Source organism: Bombus affinis, chromosome 4, assembly GCF_024516045.1.
Source record: "Bombus affinis isolate iyBomAffi1 chromosome 4, iyBomAffi1.2, whole genome shotgun sequence".
NCBI lineage: Eukaryota > Metazoa > Arthropoda > Insecta > Hymenoptera > Apidae > Bombus > Bombus affinis.
Window position 1 is genome coordinate 9,335,029 of NC_066347.1, and position 23,939 is coordinate 9,358,967.

At 38.2% G+C, this 23,939-nt stretch overlaps 1 protein-coding gene across 18 annotated transcripts in view; it reads right to left on the reverse strand.

Moving 5' to 3' along the window:
• The window catches only part of LOC126915820 (neurobeachin), a 413,960-nt gene that overhangs the window by 213,945 nt on the left and 176,076 nt on the right, over nt 1-23,939 (reverse strand). For 3 of the 18 annotated variants that reach the window (XM_050720866.1, XM_050720872.1, XM_050720857.1), the window contains exon 1: nt 19,941-22,945. The exons of the other annotated variants lie outside the window; for them this stretch is intronic. In XM_050720866.1, the coding sequence (XP_050576823.1) occupies nt 19,941-20,144 (204 nt within the window). In that variant the 5' untranslated portion in view covers nt 20,145-22,945. Of the gene's footprint in view, nt 1-19,940; nt 22,946-23,939 lie in introns of those variants that run through there. 18 annotated transcript variants of the gene reach the window in all.

Consider the following 23,939-nt stretch of genomic DNA (forward strand, 5'->3'; position numbering starts at 1 on the left):
GAAGTTGCTAACCTGATTGTTACTGATCGTGCATGTTGGAAACAATTTGCGAAGATACTTTCGTTGCATGACCTATCTTTATCGAATGAATATTCTCTTGTTCGTCGTAATAATATCAGTAAGCAAGTTAAAAAAATTACAAATAATGCATACAATGTATACGCAATCCATACCTATACAAATTAGACAACATTGTATGTTAATGAAGAAGTATCATATAAGTTAATTCATCACTAGTTTACTTTTTGCATTTAATATTTTATCTTTCTGGGAATCGTTTCTCTTTTTTTCATATATCTTTAATAATTTTCTAAAAATGAAATTTATCTATTTGTTTAAAATTAATTTTCTCCCATACCCTTTTAATTTCGTATTTAAACAAGTTTCTAACGAAGGAATAATTTAATCAACAATTCAAATTCTCATCCCTTGTTTCACTTCCTTCACTTCAGCTACTCTGTTAACATATTTACTCGTGCACTTATACACCTCTATCTACATAAAATTGAAGAAAGTAAAGAGAGTTATAAAAGAAGAGACCTGATATGCCTAAGTAAAAGGATGCAAAAATTTCAATTACCTCGGAAAGCCTTTTAACAGAAAGGAATTTCATCAAATTTTTGTACATATAAAACCCTTCTTCCTGCATACTAAAACAATTACTTTAAGTAACAACCTATATACACAGGCTTTCTCTCTTTCTTGTTTGACATATTTCGCTTCGAAGACTCCGACCTTAAGCCTTTCAAACAAAATTGAGGTTAAATTTAACCTTCCCTCGCAATGTTCGTAGCTTATTCGGATTACTCGATCTATGAACCCGGAACCTTTCGTTTCTTGGTAGTGTGTTTTATAAATTGAGACACCCGGACTGTATTTTCTCCCACTCTGATCCCAATACTAAAATAGTTATTGTGGATAGATAGTAAACCTTCGATCACATTTTTTTGTGTGTCGTGGAATTTATCTCGCATATCGTTATACTCGATAGAATCTGAACAACTAAAAGAATAGAAGATTAATAATAGAGGACTAATCCTTATATAGGGTTAGTTTTTAAAAATAGCTCTATTTCGCTTCATCTTTTAAATTATATAATTTTAATTCTAGTTGTAAGTTATTTCATTGCATATTTTGTTACAATTATTTTATTCTTTGAGTTATACAACTTTATTTATAATTCTATATATATATATAATATGGCAGATGATTATATTCTCCTGTCACTTATCGAATTATTTGCATATTTAACTACGGATTATTTAAAAGTAATTAAATTTGCATGAAGATGACTGATGGTTTTGGAAATACGACAGCGTAGCTAAAACAAACTCGAGCTTTAATAATTTATACCATATTTTCGCAATGAACAAATGTTATATGCAAATGTTCGTATTAATTAATATCTTATAATCCCGTCATATTAATAATTTCATTATCTCTACAAATCTGACTACTTCCAAACAAATATGAAATCTCGAACTAACGTGAAAATACATTTTAAAACCAGGTTCGCAGACCACGTTCGCACGCAACGCTCACAAGTTTGCTGTCCAGATTCGCACGTTCGTTAAAACAATGCACATCCTTCGAATATTCGTAGTATATCTTGGAAGCATTAGATCTGCTACGCCTGAGCGTTACATTTCATACATTAGAGACCAAAACTCCGTAATTTAATATAAAACTATGAAACCGTGAAAATCTAATCTAATCTTTCTCGAATAATTAATTCGACCAGTTAAATCCTCGAAATGAATCGTTATCCAGAGAGAAGTGTCATTTTTATGCACTTAGGAAAACGATGGTAGCGTTTCAAGTGATGAAAGACACAGTTCTAGGTTCCAGCACGCTAAGAAAATAAACGTTCATTGCGCGGGATGTTTACGTGCACTCACAAAGTATCATCATTAACAGAGGCCGCGTACAGGTGGGTAAATACGCTCAAGAAAACACAAACAAACGTTCTCATAGGGACCAACATGCCCGAATAATTTTGCATGTCCGTATCACTGTGAATGTTTTTCGTTTAACCACGGCAGAATTCAATCACACGCTCCAAAAATTCTCTAGATGTCATAGTAAACGAAAAAGAACATTATCCTGTGGATTTGAAGGAAGAATCAATAATCTTTTAAGAATCAATGGTTTCAGCACAACACTAAAATACTAAAATAGTGCTATATAAAATAATGATGATACTAAAAGAAATAAAGATCCATTTTTACTTATAATACTTGAAGATAACATAGATTATGGGGAAATACTGAAATTTGCTTTCCTTTTAAAGGAATCGTTGAAAAGTTGAAAGAGTTATTGGAGAATCGAGTTTTGAGAAAATTGGCAATTAATATACTGTTGCAAGATTTTGACAGTCACAGAGCGAAACGTCAGAGCTAACGTATATCGGAAGAGAAAATTAAAAAAATTAGTATTCCTTATCGATATACAAAATATATCCATACGCTACTAGCTATAACTTAATAGTTAATAGACTTAACTCGTCAAATTGAATTTTAGCCATTTTATTACTGTTCAGTAATAATATTATTGTTAAATACATTTTTATATCTAATGTACCATGTTATCATATCATGCTGTAATTTTATAATCACATCAAACTTCTATTTTTCGTTCTATAATTCACGTGTCTCGCCATAAAATTGAAAGCTAATTGAATTAATCTACGAACTGGTCAGGCATTAAATGGAAGCAGGAGCTTGTTATCAGCCATTTGGGCGCGTTTTCACGAAGCGGATCACGTGGCGCCAAAAGTCGAAATGCACACTTATTAACGGGCGACCGCGCCGGGTTCCGGTAGTGCGGATATGTTTGCGGGCTGCATCCTGCCGCGGACATATTCTCCGCATAACAAATAACTGCCATTACGCGTTTATCAACCGGCTGCACGCAGGTTAATAATGCACGTCGTTATAATATGCGGCCAGCATGAACGCAATTATCCGTTGGATACCTGTACTAATATTAAAATTCAAGAGGTCCTTTGTCGCGTTGAAAAAGAACCTGGCCATCGATGCTAAAACGATGATACTGACGATCATCCCTGATTAGAACGCGTTTATAAAGAGATCGCAGAGGTTTAGATGATATTGGATTGATAATGTATGTGGATAAAATTAGATATTTGGAGTTTGTTCATATTTTATTCATTTTATTAATATCTATTGACATTAAGTTTGGAACAAATTTGTCGAAGGGAAGGTATGTCCATATCTATTCAAATGCATCCTCAAATCCATTCGTATTTTAATACTATATTTAATAACACTGATATTAATTTTGTTGGCAATAGATGGGGATTTTATGAACCGTGGAAGTCAATTCCGTGTGAATATAGCTCTTTTTAAAAAGTAATAACGTTTCATGTGCATAATGGCAGAAGGGTTTATATTTTGTAACTGTATAGAAATTCCATTTTGTATGCATGTATTTCAAAGATAATATCTATTTAATTTTGTATCGTAAATGTAGCTATATAGAAGCTGTTATTAAAACTACTACATTATAAACGAGGCGAAAGAGCTTTCATGAAAATAACGAAACATTTCGTTACTTAAGTCATGAATAAAAAATGAAGCTGTTAAAGTAAAAAATTCTACATCTCGAAAAATAAAGTGTAAATAAAAGTGTCTAACAAAAGTTAACCAACGCGTGACAAAAATACAAACTAGGAAACGCTGAAAAGATATTTCATATTTAAGCTTACGATTATTACTAAAGATAGTCGAGGGAAGAAAGCAACCATTGCTTGAAAAAATCGTAATGTATATGAATTAAGTCCACCCCAAAAGTTAAATCCACAGACCGAGTTTCCTATAGATGACCTAAGGAACGAGAGAAATGGCGCGCTGCGAGGGTTACAACGACATCGTTATACCTCTGGGTTACTTATCAGTGTTTATTTCCTCGGAAAAAAACCCCATGAAAATACCGCACCTTTTTATAGCTCTCTCCATTCCAAACAAAGTAACAATCTTGGTTTTCTCTCATACCAAGTCAGATTTAACTTTTTGCACATCACGAAAGAGAAGAATGTATACAGTTTATCTAATATTGATAGGTCAAATATTGGATTTTACCTAAAATGTTCAATTCCATTTATCCATTCAATAAAACTACCATTTATCATTATCAAAACATTGACCGAGGAACCGTAAATTTTACAGATTTACGTGAGATATTATAAGAAAATATAACACTTGCCAATGTTTCTGTTCATCACTGCATTTTCTTTCAGCCACCTGGAATCAAATTATCGTAGCGAAATTCCTAGTATTCGACTATTCCAGTTACCATAATCCCCCATTTACCCGATACCAAAAGCGTCCGAAACATGCAGAGCTTCAACCGTACCGCGCGCCACGCTCGAAAATGATATTAACCGGAAGAACGCGCGACTCAATTCCAAAACGTTCACTAATGAACGCATATTTCATTGTGCATTAATAATCGCGGGTGGCCATGCGATATTTGCGATCGGAGAGCTCATCTGGTTATTGTACGCGCCGCCTCCCGTAATTAAGTCTGGCCCCCAGACACAGAAATCTACGCAGAGCTCCCATTGCGGCGCCACGACCATGTCGTCCGCCAATCCCATCGATGATGCGACTCTTTCGTTCGACCTAGTTCCTCTCGTTGAAGCCGCGTTTACAATAATCACTGCGACTCCGAGCAGAGCAGCCACAATTTTCCACGAGATGAACGAGAGACGGTTAAACTCACCGCGCGAAGAAGCCACGAAACGGGCGAGAACAATGGATCGACAGGGCCGGAATCGCGAAATTGGGTCGTTACGGCCACTGAGATTTAACCAGCTACGATTTAGGATGCGACAAAGGCGTCTTTGTTTGATGGCTTGCAAGTGGAAGGGAAACTTTAGATTTTTTTAGTGACATCGCATTTCCAGAGACTCGAAATTTGAAAGTTCGAAAATGCAAAGAATGCAGTTGATATATGAAGGTATATGAAGTTATAATGTTTGACAGATAAAACAATTTTCTAAGTTTTAGTTTTTCAATTACATAAAAGATACATGAAAAATATGAACTTAATATAAATATCCGCGGTTTTGTATTCTAAGTTTTTATATGTACGATATTTACGAGAAATAAATCAAAGGGTAAAAATGTATGAAATGTACGTAATATACTTTTCTATAAGGGGATAGTCATGGCTATTATTATGTCCACAAGGGTATGATTACATGTGCATATGCATATATAGGTATGTATATCTCTCTCTAATGAATGAAGCTTCTAACAGGCAGATTTAATTAATCAATTAATTGGCATTCAAATGACACCATTACCTCGTTAATCTTCATTAATACTATATCTTCATGTCGTATAAATACTACCATTCTCGCACACGTGATTTTCGTTTGAATCAACATGAGTGAAATGCGCTTAATAAATCCACTAATCAATAACGAGACTCGTGTACCAAGTATTCTGATCCAAGGTTTGTGTACCAACTACATATATTTGCATATAGGATGTTATTAATATTATCCTTTGGATCTAATAAATTCAGTTAATCAATATAAGTTGAGCTAATTATCAGAGAATTTTTCGTCTAAAGATGGAAAAAGTTTGAATCTAAAGATTTCATTCATCGCCTCTATCAGTTATTCCGCGGAAACTTCTCCATCGTCACGTAGGATCAACAAGTTTCGCTTTGAAAAAGTAATTAGTAGGTGATGGTAGTATTTTTTATCAAATCGTAGCGGATTTATACGTACCGAGCATAGAACCACCGCAGAATCTCGCAAAATTTGGTCAAAATATTCTCAGAGTCGGACGTTCGAGCGGCCTACTTGATAATCCGGAGATTAATAACGCGGTGGTTCCCGCGGTTTGTTTGCGTCCGCGAAGATGAAAAGCACTCGCTGCGAGTGGCAGCCGACCGCGAGAGGGCAACGACTCGCTCGGAAACGAGCTGTTCTCCCGAGAACCGAGAGAACGTTACACGAAACCGCTTTCGAGATGAAAAATCATCGGTCCAGCTTCACGGGCGCACCGAACTTTTTTCTCCGTTGAAACGAATAAATCTGCGGTGTATCTCCACGAGAATGGTAAAAGGAATTTCCCATAGAAGCGAAATATGCGAGCTTCATTCGATTAGTTTGCTGCCGTGAACTCACTCTTTTTCTCCCTATCGACTTTCTTCTTGCTCGATTTGTAGTCCGTCATATCAAAGTATTCGATACACGAATATTAGAAATATCTACGTTACGTTCGTATAATACATCTCTGTAGTTAGTAAAAATGCAAAAGAAATTTTTATGTAATAGTTGGCGAGCTTAATGGCGGAAATTTAACGAAATGTTGGAATTATGTTTTATATTTTCATTTATAGAAATCTTTTCTTTCTTTCCTTTCAATGGAACCGTCGTTCCTCTTTCCTTCATTGTTCATTACTTCTATTATTACCATTAGAATTCTTTCTTGCAATTTTGATCAAGGTTCCTTCACACTGCTGTACATAAAGTCTTTATGAATCTATGTATGAGGACACTATCTACATATGTATATTAGGATTTATACGGAAGCTACTGCAATAGTATTATACGAATTAATTTACCAAATACCAGAGCTATTCAGAAACAATGGATAGGAAAGTGGAAATGTATCATAAATTGTTGGTAACGAATATAGTCGACCAATTTCCAACAAAATTGTTGTTGCGTGACGCTATTACTCAATCGCAAAGGCTTAATCAGGTTTGCGCAAAGGTTTATCAGCCGATCGATTGTTTCAGTGGTGAATTTGAATGTGTTACGAGGATTTATTAAATTCGTATACCGAGGTTCTCCATTGTTCAATTTTAATAACAAAATTAGGTCACAATATGGAATTTCTTCTTTAATTTTTAATTAAGATTTTTTTCATAACTCTGTAATATCACGTATTACTAAATCAATGGTACAAATGGAATAAGAATTACCGAATCGATTACGTGTGAAAAGAAGTTTTCTAATTTTTTCTCAGCTTCCACGGGCATTTTTTTCAGTAATCGAGCTTACCGACCAATTGCGTCAAACTCTGAAATTATTAGAACTACGTAATCTAGAAGTTCGAGATTTTCAAACTTATAACTTCGTTAAATGTTGTTACGTTGTGACGGCTCGCGTCAACTCGTGGAAATTTTACAGCAACATGACGCGGGTTATATGAATAAGCGTGAATGAAAATTTCAAGAGGTCAGATTTAAAGGAGGGAATTATACCAAGAAAGATAAATTACTATTATTCGCGTAGAATTTTTTACTTTATGAGTCTTCATCCTTCACTTAGAAAAGAAAAGATATAAAGAAGCAATTTTTCTAGGAAACCACTGATGGTTATAAGAAGAAAACGAACTATCGATTGATAAATTTATTTATCGAAATCAGAATCTGACATTTCGAAATAATGTATATAGATTGAAGTAGTTATTACGAGATATTAGGAAATTATTCGCAATAAAAAAGGAGACCATGAGACATAGCTAAGTTACAAAAAAAGATGATAAAGCGTTTATACCTAAATCCTCATTCAGTTCAGTCAATTTACCCGAATTTAAACAGTAATTCTCCCTTCTTAATCCTCCTTATACCCAAACTGTCCCGTTAAAAAGGATAGCCGCCTTTTTCATTCTAAACACCGATTCACTCTAAAGACAGCGGACGCAACCACCCTACAAATTTAATAACCGCTTCATAAATCCCCCAAGAAGAGATTCAGATTGAAGGCGTTTCCGGGTTGCAGGTTAAAAATTATTAAAAGTTAAATCTCGCGAGGCAATTTCCATCGCGTGTCTCAACGGGTCTCGCTTTTGCTTAAATGGGCCGGGGCGAAAAAGCGTGAAACGCGTTCGGCACTGAAGAAGCCGATACGGTTCGTCGAGCGTCAAAAGCTTAGGGACCTAGATTCAGATCTGTCGAGGCGTTTGCGTTTTCCACGATCGGTGAATTCACTAAAAGCAATGAGCACTCGATTCGCACTTGCGCTGAAATTAAGACGCGCACCTTTCATCCCTCTTAATCTCTTTCCGTCGCTCTACGCTTCCGTCACGTCCGTACGCGATCATGGTTCTACATCGCGAGTCGAGCTTTAATTACTGCTCGCACATCTACTTTAAGTACACGATCGAACTTGCCTCCAATTAAAGATCAAGCTTCTTAGACGATCTAGCATTTGAAATTTACACAGGCGAATTTCAATGTTCTAAGCTGTTGTTGAGATATGTACGGTGACACGATTCGTCGAGCAAGCTTGTGGAACGCTGATCGACTATACGATCGACACTGCACTGTTTCTTTGTTTCTTTTTTATTGGCGCGTTTATTATTGTAGGTATGAGAACTGACGACGCGACAAGACGGTGCGAGCTGAGTGAAGATGTTGAGCAGGTTCGTTAGTTGGTTTAATTTCTGTGTCGTTTTATAATGAAACAAATTAATTGTCGTGTACATGAAGATTCAAACATTACATTTATCATCTATTTACTTATATGCAACGCTCGTAATTTAACTGCAATCATATTGAAATGATGGTTTCAATTGGTTAGATTTGGAAACAAGAGGTGTTTCAAGATTTTTTAGTCGAGAATGTAACAAAGTGCTTAACATAATCTATCCATGGCACACTTTGTGATAGACGGATTCTCGACGGAACGCGAGCAGATAGCATTCCAAAGCTGCGAACAAGCCGGATTGAAAGCATCGCGGAATTCGAACAGGCTTTGAATACATAAGTGGCCAGCCACCAAGAGCCGGCCGTGTTTATTGGCAGCGGATCGGTGTTTGCGCATCCGCTAAATGAAACCGTGGATGTCGTTCGTCGTCGTTTACCCAGTAAAAACAACGCCACGCTCCTGAACTGCATTCACGGTGCCTGAAATTTCGACGTTCATTTCTATTTGCCTTGCACCAACGACCTCACGATTCAACCGCGCTTTCATTCATGCCGGTCGATCGATTTTTAAACAGTCTCGCTGCGACTTGGAAATTTTGAATTCAAAATGGAACGAGTAAACCGCATAGTACCATGCAAACGTGTTTGACCAGACAAATTTTATACGAGTGGAGATGATTGAAGAGATTTTAATTAGTACTGCAATGACAAGGAATTAGTACGAAAATACCATACATTAGTTTTCTACATAGGTGGAACTGGAGGAAGATTAATGAAAATAAAATGGAAGTAATCGCATAAATGAGGCGTATAAATACATCGTGATTGAGCATATTTCTCAAGAAAGTAAAGGAGTGCATATGTTGCGATTACACTACGGATACTTATGCAAATTCAAATGGAATCTAACCAGAAATTTGTTTTACGCAGTAAATATTATAACGAGTACTGTACTTAGGGTGCTTTACATATTTTTACATATTATATGAATTTAATGTATTTAAATTTTTCAGAAACGCATAAAACTCCGTAGTTTAATCATGACAGTAATATAAGTTTATGATATATCAGACAAATGTGAAGTTAAGATCATTTCACGGAGAAAATTCGGTGGTACGAGAAATGTTTTCATTTTCTGCGATTGAATTGTTATAAATAATCGTATATTATTCCTATCAACTGATATTTTTTGCTAAATTTTATAATAAATTATTACATGTATTATAATATTTCCATCCAAAGCGAAAGCGTATCTTTCAAAGCTATTGCGCTATATTTCGTCATTTTTCTTTCTTCTCTGTGGTGCAGACAACAAAGATTTCAAGGTATGTACTCAAACATTGTATCATAGAAGTTTGAAAAGCAAAGATCCGTGAGTTGCGTATGTGAGTCAAACATGGCTAAAGGGCAACGAAGAGTTTTTGTGCAGATGTTCGTATTTGTGCTAGTACGTGTAAAGATTCGAGTATCCTGAGGGCGGTCAGCATGCTCTGACAGAGGAGTTTAAAGTAGAGTTCAAGGGAGTATGGTAAACAATGGAAGGAAACCAAAGAAAAAGAAAGAGACTGTTGTAGTATCTACGTATGCGTTTATACAGGCTGTCTCAGTTTCTTTCTGCCAAACGTTATCGGTATAGTCCATACGTCAAAATAAAAAAAATGTCATACAAATATATGTCGCTGGAAGCATTGTTAAAGAGTTATAGCAAACAAACGATACACGAACTAAGCGATAACGAACAACGTACGACGATGTATGGCCGGAAATAACAGGGACGCTTTGCACGATAGAACACGATTGAAGATTTGGAGGAAGGTCAATAAAAATGTAAAGTTTGAAAATTACAAAGTTTGAAAATTAAACAAATTGAATGTTTATAAACTTGAAGAATTTGCAAGAATTGTAATCAAGAGCAACATTTCACAATACAGAAGAAGCGAGAAAAAAATCTCGAAACGCAGCACAAATAGACCACAAATCCATCATCGTGGACACAGTGACACAGATCGTGATCCGAACAGCCATCGTTTCATTAATCCCGGGCACACACAAAGAAGTTAACACGGCTGGGATTCAAATCGTTCGATCAAATTCTCCTCTTACCGTCCTCAACAAATATACCGTGGAATATTCGGTTTATCGAGCACACACGGCTTCCGACATTTGGACAAGATACGTGATACACGAAAGTCAGAGAATGCAAGGGCAGAGAAGGAAAGAAGTTAGAGAAAGAACGTTTGACCTATATACAGCTACGTTATTAAATTATATATTGAATATCGAACAGGCTATCGAACCCACGTATATTTCTTGGTGAGTTGGCTCTATCCACTGCTGGTCGAGGATACCAGTCCGAATCGAGTCATCGGTACGCTCGACACGTAATCCATAAAAAGACTTCAACAGCGAAAGGTCTCGATCAATTACGTGTAAGTAGAGGTTGGGACTAGTCACGCGAAAAACGCTTCAGCAATCACGATATTTACAAAATATCAAAGTTACCAACCAGCCAGATATTTTCTTCCTTTTTAGCCGAAGCTTTCCCGGACTTGAGACGGTTTAAGCTTCTTGCTTCGCGACAAGGAGAAGCTTCGCGCGGTAAGCTTTCCTCTTTTCAACAAGACGACAGTGTTCCAGCGCATTACCGATGGCACTGTGGTTGGAAAGTAATTCTTTCTATAAATCTGTGAAAAATATTATTTATTTCTTATTGTCGCTATTCGTCTTCACTCTTTACTTCTATTCATTTTAACACTAGAGCTACTAAACTCCCGGGTTTGGGATACTCTGTTTTCAGAAAAGACGACCTGTAATTATTGTGTTTAATTAGGAATTTTTTCCGGAGTAGCAAGGGGATTTTCAAAAAGCCGATTATAGTCCATATAAACTCATAAACCTATTCATCTAGAAGACTGGAGTTTTCTAACAATGCATAAACCCTCCGTCATACCTATGATGAGAAAATCATATAGGTCACTGAGCTAGAAAATTTGCTTTTCGTCACTCTTGGGTGCCAAGGACTCGAGTCTCAGTTTCATTCCTGGCGTGTTACGTCAAAATACAGTGGCGGATGATTTCAAGTGGTTTCATCAGTCTCCGGTATTGGAAACCTTGATTAAATTTTCATTCTCCTCTGTTCATGACTTTTTCCTACAATAAATATAGTGCGAATGCTATAATACATACAATGATGTGCTAATACTTTTCATAGCTATTGTACACGCGTCTCCTTTTAACGTTTCAACAAAACTCCCAATTAAGACTCCTCTAAATCGCAACATTTATGACAGCCGACACACCGAGCTACGAATTACGTCATTTCTACGATAATCAAATTTCGTTCAAGAGCGCCGAACCGATGAATACAGAAAAATACGATAGAATTTGCTCGTGACACGCAAGCGAGTCGCCATTTAAATTACAATTATTACACTGCTGCATTACCGAACTCGTGAAACGGTTTGCACGTACGAGGTGCTGTAGATACGGAACCACCTGTACCGTTCGCGGAAAGCTATGCATATAAATCTATTATTACGAGAACGCCCCGCAGAGGATACGAGCATGCAAGACAGAGAGACAGAGGAAGTAACAGGGAGGAAGATAGACTAGCGGAACACCTGGAACGAGGTCAAGCCTCGAAGACACGAGAGCGTATTCTCTCCGAGACACGAACGGCTGTCGCAGATGCGCACATCCAACCGGAATCGGGAAATAACGTCTCTTTGGCCGCATACGGGATAGTAGTAGACTATCTCCCCTGTCTCCCTTGCTCTCGAAGAGGCTAAAATATCGGTGAAGTTTCGTCACCGACAGTGGTTCTATCCCCTCCTCAAAGAAAGAGCCGACCGCGAGACCGCTAGAGCGCTACAAAGGCAGACTCCTTTAATTATCTTGAACGGACACCTCACAGAGTTACCCTCGCGATCAGGTAATTAACGTTCCTCGATCGTCGGACCAGAGAGATTTTCATCTTCTAGGAGCTTCGTTGTGGTCCTCTTTCTTTCGTTCGATTTATGAGTTCGTGAATTTATGAGGGTACGTACTAGGGTGAAGTTGAAGCAATTTGCGAGCTGGAAATTGGAGATTGAGTGTGATTTTGATTAATTTTTGAGTGATGCGAATGTGAGATCTTGAAATACGATGTCCAGGTGGAATTGGGACGTTTCCAAACTTTTAGTCGCTGTTGTAGTTCAACAATTCGTCATAAAATATGACCTATGACGAATCTCTATTTCTTACAAAGAACAGAGAAAGGAGATAATCCTCATTTGCTAAAGAGAATTTTCTATCGCTTCTCTCCGCCCCATTAGAGATTCAACTTATCACTCTTCCTGACCATTATTTCTTAAACTTCCGACTATTTAAAAACCACTTAAGTTCATATATCTACACTGAAACATTTGACTTTTATCTCCTTTGGTAAACGTCTGTTATAAAATCCTCAAGCTACCGTTTCAACAGAAATCGAGAAATACAAAACAGAAATTTAGCGCAAATAACGAAAAGGCACACTCCACGTTTAAGATTAAAATTAAATACAAATAAAGGAGAAATATATACATCCTAAAAATCCTCAAAATATATGGCAAACTTCGAGTAAACAAAAAAATTGCCATTAAAATGCAGAGTCCTTTATAACATCCCCAAAACGAGTATCAATCCACGTGCGATCAACCCGAACAGTAACATCATCGTCGCTATCCCTTTAGCACGGATATGCTTGCGTTGTCACGCGTAGTAATCCGCGATATCGGATGATTAAATTTCCATGAAACGCGAATTTGATTTTCCAAATGTAAATAGGTGGAAGGGATGGAACGAGGGTAGTCGACCGCGATTTTGAAAGGACGCTCGATAGGATGGACCGTATATTTTCGAGCGGCTCGAAATTTTAAATAAACAACGAGCGAGCATGCGAAACTGGGGATTTTCCCGTGAGTGATTCGATTTTCCTGCGGAAAAGCCGACTACGCTGTCGTTCGATAATAGCCGTGTGAATTATTTCTTGATACCCGCACGGAGGGATACGCTTTATCTCCGCGGAGGTTTACGTGGAAGTTCCACGATTGTTTCCCTTAATTCCGTTTCGCCTAATCCGGTTTCCAATTCAAACTTTATTAAGGAGAAAATTGAGGGAATAGGATGACCGTCATGTTATTACGTTTCCTATAATCGTGTAGAAGATAATGTCGTCTCTAGAAAATAATTGCGTAAGCATAACAACAAATTTCAAACAAAAATTCGCAGACGTCAGTATTTCAAAAACCATCTCACAATTCATCCATCTTGCATCCAGATGAACGTTAATACCTCTTCGACGTTAAACCACGAAACCACCTGCAGTCGACCCTTTAACGGGAACTTTATTAATACGAACTTGCACGTAACAGAGTGATGAGAGAGATAGATAGAGAGGGGGGGGGAGGACAAGAGCAGCGACGGAAGGATTTCAAGAAAAATTTACTTTACGATATTAGAACTTCGGTTCGGTGGAAACTTCATAACTCAATATTGCGGGCGGACTCCCTTGATTGACGAGAGATACTCGTTTGGAAAGTCTACGATCGGATGTAATTTAATGCATTTAGTGCATTCTGAATTATCGGTGATCCATAATTATCGACAAACTCTCCATAAATAAGCAAAGTTACGTTCATAAAATTTTTCAAATTTTTTTCATAAAACTGCGTAGTAATAAAGATTCACGAGGGGATGATACTGTGTATGAATGTACATGAAATTTAACGCCAAAGATTAGGACGTTCTTGTACAATTGACTAATATTCTTACAAATCGCAAATTACAAGCAATCAAGTTCTATAAATTCTTTTACGTAACAGTAGCAAGTTTAGTAACAAAACAAATCGAATTTTACAAATTATTAATTTGTAACTTGTCGATTTAGTAACATTATTAGTCAGTACATTATTGTGTACGAATCTTACTGTTCTCTTTGTGTGTTAATTTTCCCTCAGCTTTCATTTTAACATAAAAACTTAATAATGTCGTCGATTATAAACGCGTTAATTTTTCCGCAGCACAAAATGTTTTGCCATCAAAATACAGGTTCGACTTTCGCTGCATCATCTCAAACCTCCATTGAGACTCGCATCCGACCCTCGTTACGTCACCACGCCAATAACTTTGATCGTCAAACGAGCTCGCCGGGGTAAGTGGTTTTTTCTTGATAGGGGGCCATCGCGATTCGTTCGTTTCAGCCGGCCGTAGCCTACGGCCAGAACGGATAAAAATTCATAGGCAGCCTCCTCTCGTCGAGATGTTATCGTCACCTTCGTCGCACCCTTCGTCACGGCCGCGCGAAGGAAACGAAGAATGCCAGCCACTCGACCGAGGAGGAACGCGACCATCGTCAACGACGTCGCTCACGGATAGACTACAAAATACATGTACCACGGCTATATGTTTTAAAGGCCCTCGATGAAAACACCGGAGATTCTTCCGAGGAAGCTTCACCGTCGTGTTAAGCCAGGTCTCGTGATAAATGGAACTTTGAGATTAGGTTTTTCAGGAACTGAAGAGCGAAGATCGAATGGATTCTTACAGGGTTCTTTATTTTTATTATTTAGCGATTCTAGTCGAATGTTTTTCGTAATTATAGATATAGAATTGTTAATTTGATATCAGATTAATTGAATTAATTTTCAACATATAGTATCGGTTATGCGAATTAAAATATCTATCAGTATTTGGTACAAATCAAATGCGTTTCACGACTATCGTCATTTTGAGATGTTTTCTCATTCGCATCATACGTCTTGATACATAATGTATTCTTGCTCATGAAGTACATCGAGTTCCTTCGATAGCAATTGCGCAGAATCAAGCGAAAATATTTATTTCACACTTTTGATTTATTTTTACATAAAGAATTAGTTTCTGTTCACTTGCATCCGATTATACGCGCTTATATGTATAACGGGTAATCAGTAACTTACGTGTGTTACATTATAATTAATTATACGAAACAGTTCAATGTTCATGTGTACATTCTGTCATATTTATTGCAACGACCATCTAGGAAAGATATAGTGAATAACGTCAACCAAGAAGTAAGGTGTAATTTTGAAGGACCAACATATATATTTATCATAGTTGCACAGTAAAGTTATGAAAAGTCGTGAAAAAGCCAAGAAGTGTGCAATCAGACTTTAAAGCGTTGCAAAGTGAGAATCGAAAAGTTAACGAGTTAGAACCAGAGCGTCGAAGAAAGTGTTTAAAAATCGTGCCCCTCTCTACGCCTTTCGTCCGTGTCAGCCTTTTAAGAGAAATTTGCTATGATATGTTTGACTCAACGCTAAAAACTTCTCAGCTGTAATATCCATATTTCAAGCTTCCACTGAGCATTCCTGTTTCCACAAAGATTTAGTTTCCACCTTAGGATCCCATGTATAGATCAGATGACTTTTTGATTATGATGAAGAATATTTTAACATATAACATTTTTATTTTGTTCCGAATTTTAATAAAATTATTTAAATTTATATTATCATTGACTACACAAAATATAGAATTCTAGATTCGTGCGTATATATAATCGTCACTGTTCGATCGAAATCAAACAATTTAGAAAATTAACAGAGAATAATATTGGCAACATTACAATCCTCGAAATTTATGTGGATATTATTGTGACGTTGACTGATGATCAATATCTAATTTTCATTCGTAATATATCCAAGTAATAATCATTATCGACTCCAATTAAACCGTTCGTGATATAAATACGGCCGTTGATTATAGGTAAAATTACAACTGGTTAATAGTAGAAATATAAAATATTAAATGCATTTCTAAGGACTATAAAATATCTATAAACTAATACACTTAAATTTATAATGACTATATAATAATATATAATTTATAATGAGTAGATTATTAATCAGTAATTGAACTAGACGATAATATTAGACAGTGATACTTTCCAAAAATCAACTAAATGGCAATGAATCTTTAACAAAATTTAGATTTCTAATACATGACTGACTACCTATACTATGCAAATATTAACGTGTGCCATCACGTTATAATAAAATTAAATTTCTAAATCATTTAACACACATTACCCATTACTGTTATAATGATTTCCACAATTCTATACTTCAATAATTAAATTGCTCTGTGTACAAAAATGGGTATGCTTTTAGTCGGTCAACGATATGTTAATTATCAACCATAAAATCTACCCTTTTTAGAAAGTACTAAGAAATAACGTTATAAATTCGACAAAATCACTTAACTTAACCAACAGTTAATTCCCTTCGTCATTCGGATCGATTCTTCATTCGCCGTTCATTATACAAGTCATCGAAATCGACAAACAACATTCAAATTTAACAAAAAAACCATCTAGCAATTAACTGCAAATCCATTCACCCGCAAGTGTTCCAACCGTTTATCGCGAGCGAAAATAATTGCCGCGAGCATAAACGAAAGAACGCGAGAATCGGTGCGCGGTTTCCGGTACCAGGGATTCCCAGGAGAAGCCTGGTTCTGATCCGTTATCCGATGAAATTAGTTCGGCTAGCTTTCGGTCGAGAATTATTCCGCGCAAAAGATCGCGCGCAATTTGCATCGGGCCGAAGCGATTAAAATTCTTTGACCCAGTTGGTTCTGGGATCGGAGACAGGAAGCGCAAATAGAAAATTTCTTTCGTAGAGAAACGGAAACACTGGAATGGGATCAAGTTCAATATGTACTCACAAATTCAAGTCTAGTATGAAAGTTCCACTTTGGAAGATTTGATTATTACTCATAAGAATTTATGTTTCACCTCTTCAATTGAGGAGCTGTTGGAAAAATGGAAATTATACAGTGGTTTATGAAAATATTGGAACACGTAGCATAATGTTTACGCATATATTATACGTATTATATAAGTCACTTTGAAATTTCATTAGCGGTGTAACGAGTAGACCGCGAATCTTTATGCGATTTCATATTTTTATGAATAGAACTAAAAAACTGGAATCGAGATAGGAATTTGTTCCATGTGAATATTTTATACATTTTAAATGCATAAAAATTCCCAGTCTAATAATGAGACACGACTGTCATCTACATGATTACCTGCAGGAGATACGAAGTAAATGCGTGCGAATGGTTTAATTCCATCGCTAGTGCCCAGATTCTTCTCTTTTCACCCTGGATCACCTTATCCCTATCGAACGTCGTTCCCACCACTTTCCCGAATAATTCTGTGCGCCACCGAATTCTCATTATCGACGATTTGACGTCGGCGATTTGTTCGAGTGGTTTGCACGTTGACGATAGGAAAACGATGCGTTTTTCGTGGATATCAATCGCGAGTTCTCGAGGTTCGATTTGTCTTCATTTCGGGGACAATTGGTTTTGTCAACGAAAAGAAGCTCGCCCGTGCATTATCCTCGCGTAAGAAGCAAGTAAAGGTAAGTCGTTTCGAGATATCAAACGCTGGGAGAGAAGACCTTCAAAGGGCAGGAGATTGAAGTGTCTCGCAAACGAAAAGTCCGGTCGATCTTTGTAGAGTACGAAGAAGAAGATTCGCCTTTGTCGGCGAATGTGTGCACACGTTCCGTGCAAAACAGTGCATCGAGGCATCCTTTGATGGTGTATTAGATCGAGGATGTTTTTGGGGTTCGTTCAGACCGGGTGCTGTTTCGTTCGATTGAATTTAACCGGCCGAGCGTGATGTTATGTGCATCCTAGTGCGATACGCTTGAGTTTGGTAGTAGTGTTTGAAAATAAGGAGCACGATTACATATTGGAAGTCGTTGAACGCTGTTATGAGACTTCGAGCAGCAATTTTGAAAGTCTGCTTCTGCAGAGAGAAGAGGTTTTGGTACGGTGCTTTGCAGATTTTTGAAGTTCAATTTGGAACGCATTCAAAGTCGAGTTTGAAATGTATAGTGTTTTACGTAGTATTTGCTGTGTCCTTTTTCAGGACCATGTATAATATTATGATAGGCTTAGATACCGTCCATCTTTCTGTAGATTCCTGAAATAATTAAAGATTAGGTAATAAATGCTAAGATATTAGATCGTATAAGATATTAAAAAACACTCGATCAACGGGATACTAGGAAATAATACCAAATCTAACAAAATTTTGAAAATCGCAAGGATGTAATCAAAGTGAGTAAGTTTTATAAAATGAAAGAGAAGTGTCAACCAATTCAGAAAAGCAATAATATCCTACTGTATGAAACAGATACAAATCCTGTTAAAACAGAGGTACAAACTAAAGCCTCTTTGAACGAACCAAAATTTAATCCTACTTTCCAGTAGAAAAGTATTGGAAACTCTTTTCGAATCAAAGTATACATATACATATACATATATAACATAAATCATATACCGTTACTAATAACTAAGTACCAAGTACCAGTGAGAGTATAAAAATTTTGACCAATACTTCCATATGTATAAACTCCTATATACACTTTTAGATTAGATTTAAGTTTCATACAGTCATGACAGTCATCTTTCGTTACAATGATAATGAAATTTCAAAATGTTTCATACAACACATACAATACATATATAAACGTTTTCAATGATAAGCATTTTCTGGAGCCACTTTATTTGAACCTATAATTAGTTAGTATGCAAACGATATGATAAATTCAATGGTGTATACCAATACTTATCGTAGCCATTGTGTATATTATTATTCAAATATCACTGTTTGCATAAATGTTGGAAGTTTTTGACTTTGAATAACTTTTAATTAATTCAAATTGTGTTAAAAATAAACAACTATACGTCCATATACTTCTGAGCAGTAGTATACGTGTATTAGCTGCGCGTTTGCGGCATGTATTGCTGTCATTATTGCTTTCACTCGTACATACTCTCTCTCTCTCTCTCTCTCTCTCATTCTCTCTCTCTCTCTCTCTCTCTCTCTCTCCAAGCAGACGTCTCTCGAATATCCGGTTAAACAATTTCGACATTGTTCCTTGTCTGCATGTACGCTCGTTAAATAGACAGCTAGCTTTCTGGAGTATCAGTATTCGGTATTCCGCAAACGTTGCCTGCAAATCGACATCCTTTTCTTTCGAACAAGCCGAGCTATTCGCATCACAGAAACTTTCCAAGGACTTCTCGACTTTTTGACATTCTCTGCCGCATTTTATACGAATAGGATACTTTTGTCAAGATGTAAATCAACTGAAATATTGTCTTTAGTTTCTTGATAGACAGAATTTAGAATATTGTTTATAACCCTATATTGTTTATAGGGCTTTAATGATCAAAGGTCCACAAAATATTCAGTGTAGTTCCCGACAATAATAATTAATATCTATTATATTTTCAACACACAATAATTGCAAACTATGGTCTGTCGAACCTAAAACAATTATTATTAAATTTCCAATAAACAAAATTCGAATTTTTAACTACATAAACAATGACTTAACATCTGAATTTTTAAAACTATCAAGTAGAAAACTATCTTACTCCTACATGAAGATTCAAACAACGCTAAACAACGGAGAAACTAGAGAAACAATAGATCCTCTTACCGAGAATGCTTTCAGGAACACCAGACACTGTATTATGCCCTCCATCGTGTCTCCCGTTAAGCAAAACGTGCCAGTCAAGTGACGACCCTTCCGGCCGATCACGGAACAAAGGTTGGCCTGCACGAAGGCGTTTTGCGACCTCGTGGCGGCCGTCAGGGCTGGCTGGTGCGATCCGGAGCTTATCAGTCGCTCTAACGAGTCCATCTCTCTTCAATTTTCGTGATTCTGTCTGTCGTATCTTCTTCGTTCAACCTGAACTTGATCAACAGCCGCTCGTCAACGAGCACGTTCCAACCTCTTCCTCCTCTTCAAACTCCAATCAGCAGAATATCTTTCGACAATTATTTTTCTCTTAACATGTAACAGATACACTCAGAACTATAGACATACGTATATACCATCGATATAACTTCATACATCTGAACTAATCTGTCATTTTCTGAAATCCTCAACAGATCAATCGATCACATTAACATCATCGTTGATAACTTCCAATCAATATCGAAACATTCGATAACAAACGGCTATTTGAAGTCAGCGCAGTACGGGACCGACTAAACGTAGAACATTTTCGATTCCGTGTTTCCCAAACTCTGGTTCTGATTCCTTATGTTTTCACGGATCGTTGACGTGTGCTGCATCTTTATATAATCGGCTGGAACCAAGCAGTACCTATCCTAGTGTAAAGGAAGTTGTTTCTCCGAATTTACTCCTCCAAGACAGCCAGTGAAATCGCGAGTTCCCAGTGAATCAACCGAAATTCTTCCACCTTCCACAATATCCGTTCGACGGTAAACCAATGAAATTTGTTTCTCGTGGAAGGTATATCCGGATTCTGTCAGTTCGAGAAACACTCGCAATAAGAGAATTCTCGTTGTCCACGCAGTTCAAAGGTTTCATTCGACTCCGCGCAAGCACGCATTTTAACAAGCAATTCGACACCCCGCACACAGAGTTTCGATCCTCCAAACAGATAACTGACACGAAGGTTTCTTCGGTTCGATTGATCGGAATCTCATTGATCGCGATAAACGGAGCTAGAGAACAATCGTCGCACGTTTATGTCGTCTCTCTATCGATTGAACGCGGAATGCGCTCCATCATGTCCAAGTACATTTGTCAGGGGAGTGCGAATTCCGCTCCGTCCTTCGGTTCGGATTAGCCCCGTTCTCCAAGATCACGACGTCCCGTCACAGTTCGGGTGTGACAAATTCTCTACGCTTTATTAAGATCACGCGACCATCATGAACCGTGTAAATGTCCGTATAAATGAACCACGAGAATTTGTTTAAATTTTCTCTGACAACTGGCCGTAACTCGAAATCGTTAAGGATGTTTCTTGCTTTGATTCAGAATCTTCTCCTGTAAATAGTTCGTTTATGATATCTCACCATCCGAATGTCAAGAATTTATTTAAATAACTTCGAACCTCTAACAAGAGGTAGATTACGATCGTTGTTGCTGTTTTTTGAATTTCAAGGGCTTTCTTCAAGATCTTCCACTACTTTTATCTCACGCGTTGCTGTTTCTTCCAAGTAACACACGCGAATAATGAGTTTGGTAAAAGGAAAGGAGATACAGACAAGGATCATCCTGAGACTTAATGCTGGTGCTCACCTGGACGATTCTGCAACCTGCGGGAAATCGAAAATATCGTGGATGGTGTTGCAGAAGCTTGGTTCGAGCGGCGAGGCTCCGGCGTTTGCGGTATGGCGTGACGTCTGATAAAGTTGCACATCTCGTAGCACAGGAAGCAGATACCTATTATCATGAACGTTTCCATCGTATCGATTATCGTTTCCTCCGAGACGCGGAACAGATTAGTCCACCGGGGAATGGAAATGCTGTTGTATCCGCATCAACGTCCCCTGTATCCTGCTGTTCTATTCTACCCTCCGTTGCCCTGTTCTAAACTCTCCTCTATTATCAATCACCTACAACTGTGACACCAACATACCAGTAAGTTTCCCGTGAACTATCCGCCACGATCAGAAACTAGTAGCCTCGTTGACAATGTGCCACTTTCTTAGTTCAGCTTCGTCTATGATGCACCTTCGATGTTGGAAACGTGCAGGCTAAACGTAACCGATAGATCTTGGTACCTTCGCGTAATAATCGAACGTTACAAACACGATGAGTGTTTACGATCCAAACGTCGACGTTGAAGGGTCCTATAGATGATAGCAGCAACTTATTACCACGGCGATACCAGAAGCACGATGTTTTCGATAATTCCAACGTGACTACATCGACATACGCGTCTCATATATAACGAAGGCAACTTCGCACAGTCATCGGTACGCATAACACTAGCCCGTGGGTAGAACTAAGTACCAGCAGCACACTTCGAGGAACCTGCAACCTTCAATGAGGCGCGTGCACTCGAAAAATATACACACCGCAGGACCAACCAACTATCTCTCTCTCAACGAAGGAGACCAGGTGATGTTCGCGTGTCCTTGTCACACGCGAGCTAGTCTTGCTCGTGTGAATAGTAGAGAGGGAGCCACGTAGGAGTGACGAGGAGGGTGGTGAAGCAAAACACAGACCATGTGGGTAAGAGTGGCTCGAGGAGAATTCTTTGGTGTGTCGTTGCGCCGATGGCCCTCGCGTTCGCTTCCCTCCGGTGCACGAGCCACTCGTGTTTCTCGTTCTCCACCGGTCGCCGATCGAGCACGACAAACTTACGCGACAACTATCCGCGTCAGTCTCGGCTAAACGCCTTATGCAAACTCACTCTTCGACCACTGTTCCTTCCGCTGCAGCAGGAAAAAAGTTAAATGATGATATTGTTTTTTCGGGTAATAACTCTCTAGAAATTTTTCGCGAAAACGCACACGCGTCGAGAGACAACCGCGATACCAACCATACGCGCGCTTTAACTGGGTCAACGCGACACGCAGTAATCACGATATAACGAGGAAAGCGTGCACGTAGGCGAGCAAAGCGAGCGACAGAGGCACGGTATATCGGCGGGCTCGCAACGGGCCAGCGTATGACTAGCAGATACTCTCGGCGTGAGGGTGCGCCTTCGCGAGGGTGGGCGGGTGGAAACGAGGGATGCTGGGCGACGGCGCGGCCCGCGGCGCCACCCCCGACCCCTCTATGCTCACAAAATCCACCAACTCCCTCCCGATCTCTCTGCCTCTCGCGTTCTAGCTATCCTTCCCTTTTCCACCTTTGTTGCCATCTCTCTTTCTCTTCAGGATTTTCCACTGTCCCGCTCCATTTTCCACCAACTCTCAGTACGTCCATCTTTCTTGCCGCTGCCGTTCTTTCTCTTTGTCTCTGTTTCTCGTTCGCCTGTGACTGGAAGCAGCGACGATAGCGTGTCGGCCTTATTCTTCTCCGCCTTCGTGGCTCCTTTCCTTACTTCTCTTCTCACAGACTTGCTTCACTCTCTCTGTTTCGCGATTCTGCAAGGGGTACACGCACGCGAATCGGGTGCTACGCTCGATCTACTACGGCGAGACGTTCGATGCTCTCGCATCGAGAGGAATTAATATCGTCGGACTGGTTCGACGTGTAGGCTGCGGTGCGGCGAAACGATGTTTGACTGGAAAGTTGCGTAACGGACGTCTTTATGCCTCGTGGAGCAATCTTTCAGTTCTGAGAAATAATAGTCGTGTGGATGATGGAATTATACCAAATTGTATAACCAAATGGAAGACGAATTTCAGAAGAATTTGAATTCGTGTTATTTATATTTGTGTTCTAATGTAAAGATTCGTAGTTTCGTAGGCGATTGGACTGAAACAGTTCCTTAAGATTTACCCACATGCGAACATTGAAACGATACTTTTTAATATCGGCAAAAACACCCAAAATAGTAAATGAAATGATTATGAAGCGTACGATCGATATTTCTCTCTGAATTCCATTCGATATTAATGAATAGAAGCCTTTTTTGTTCTTTGCGGAAATCAGTGGTATCCTGCTTTCATACAAAATACAGGATACCATAGTGCAACTTTGTACATACGAGCGTGTTTTGAATAC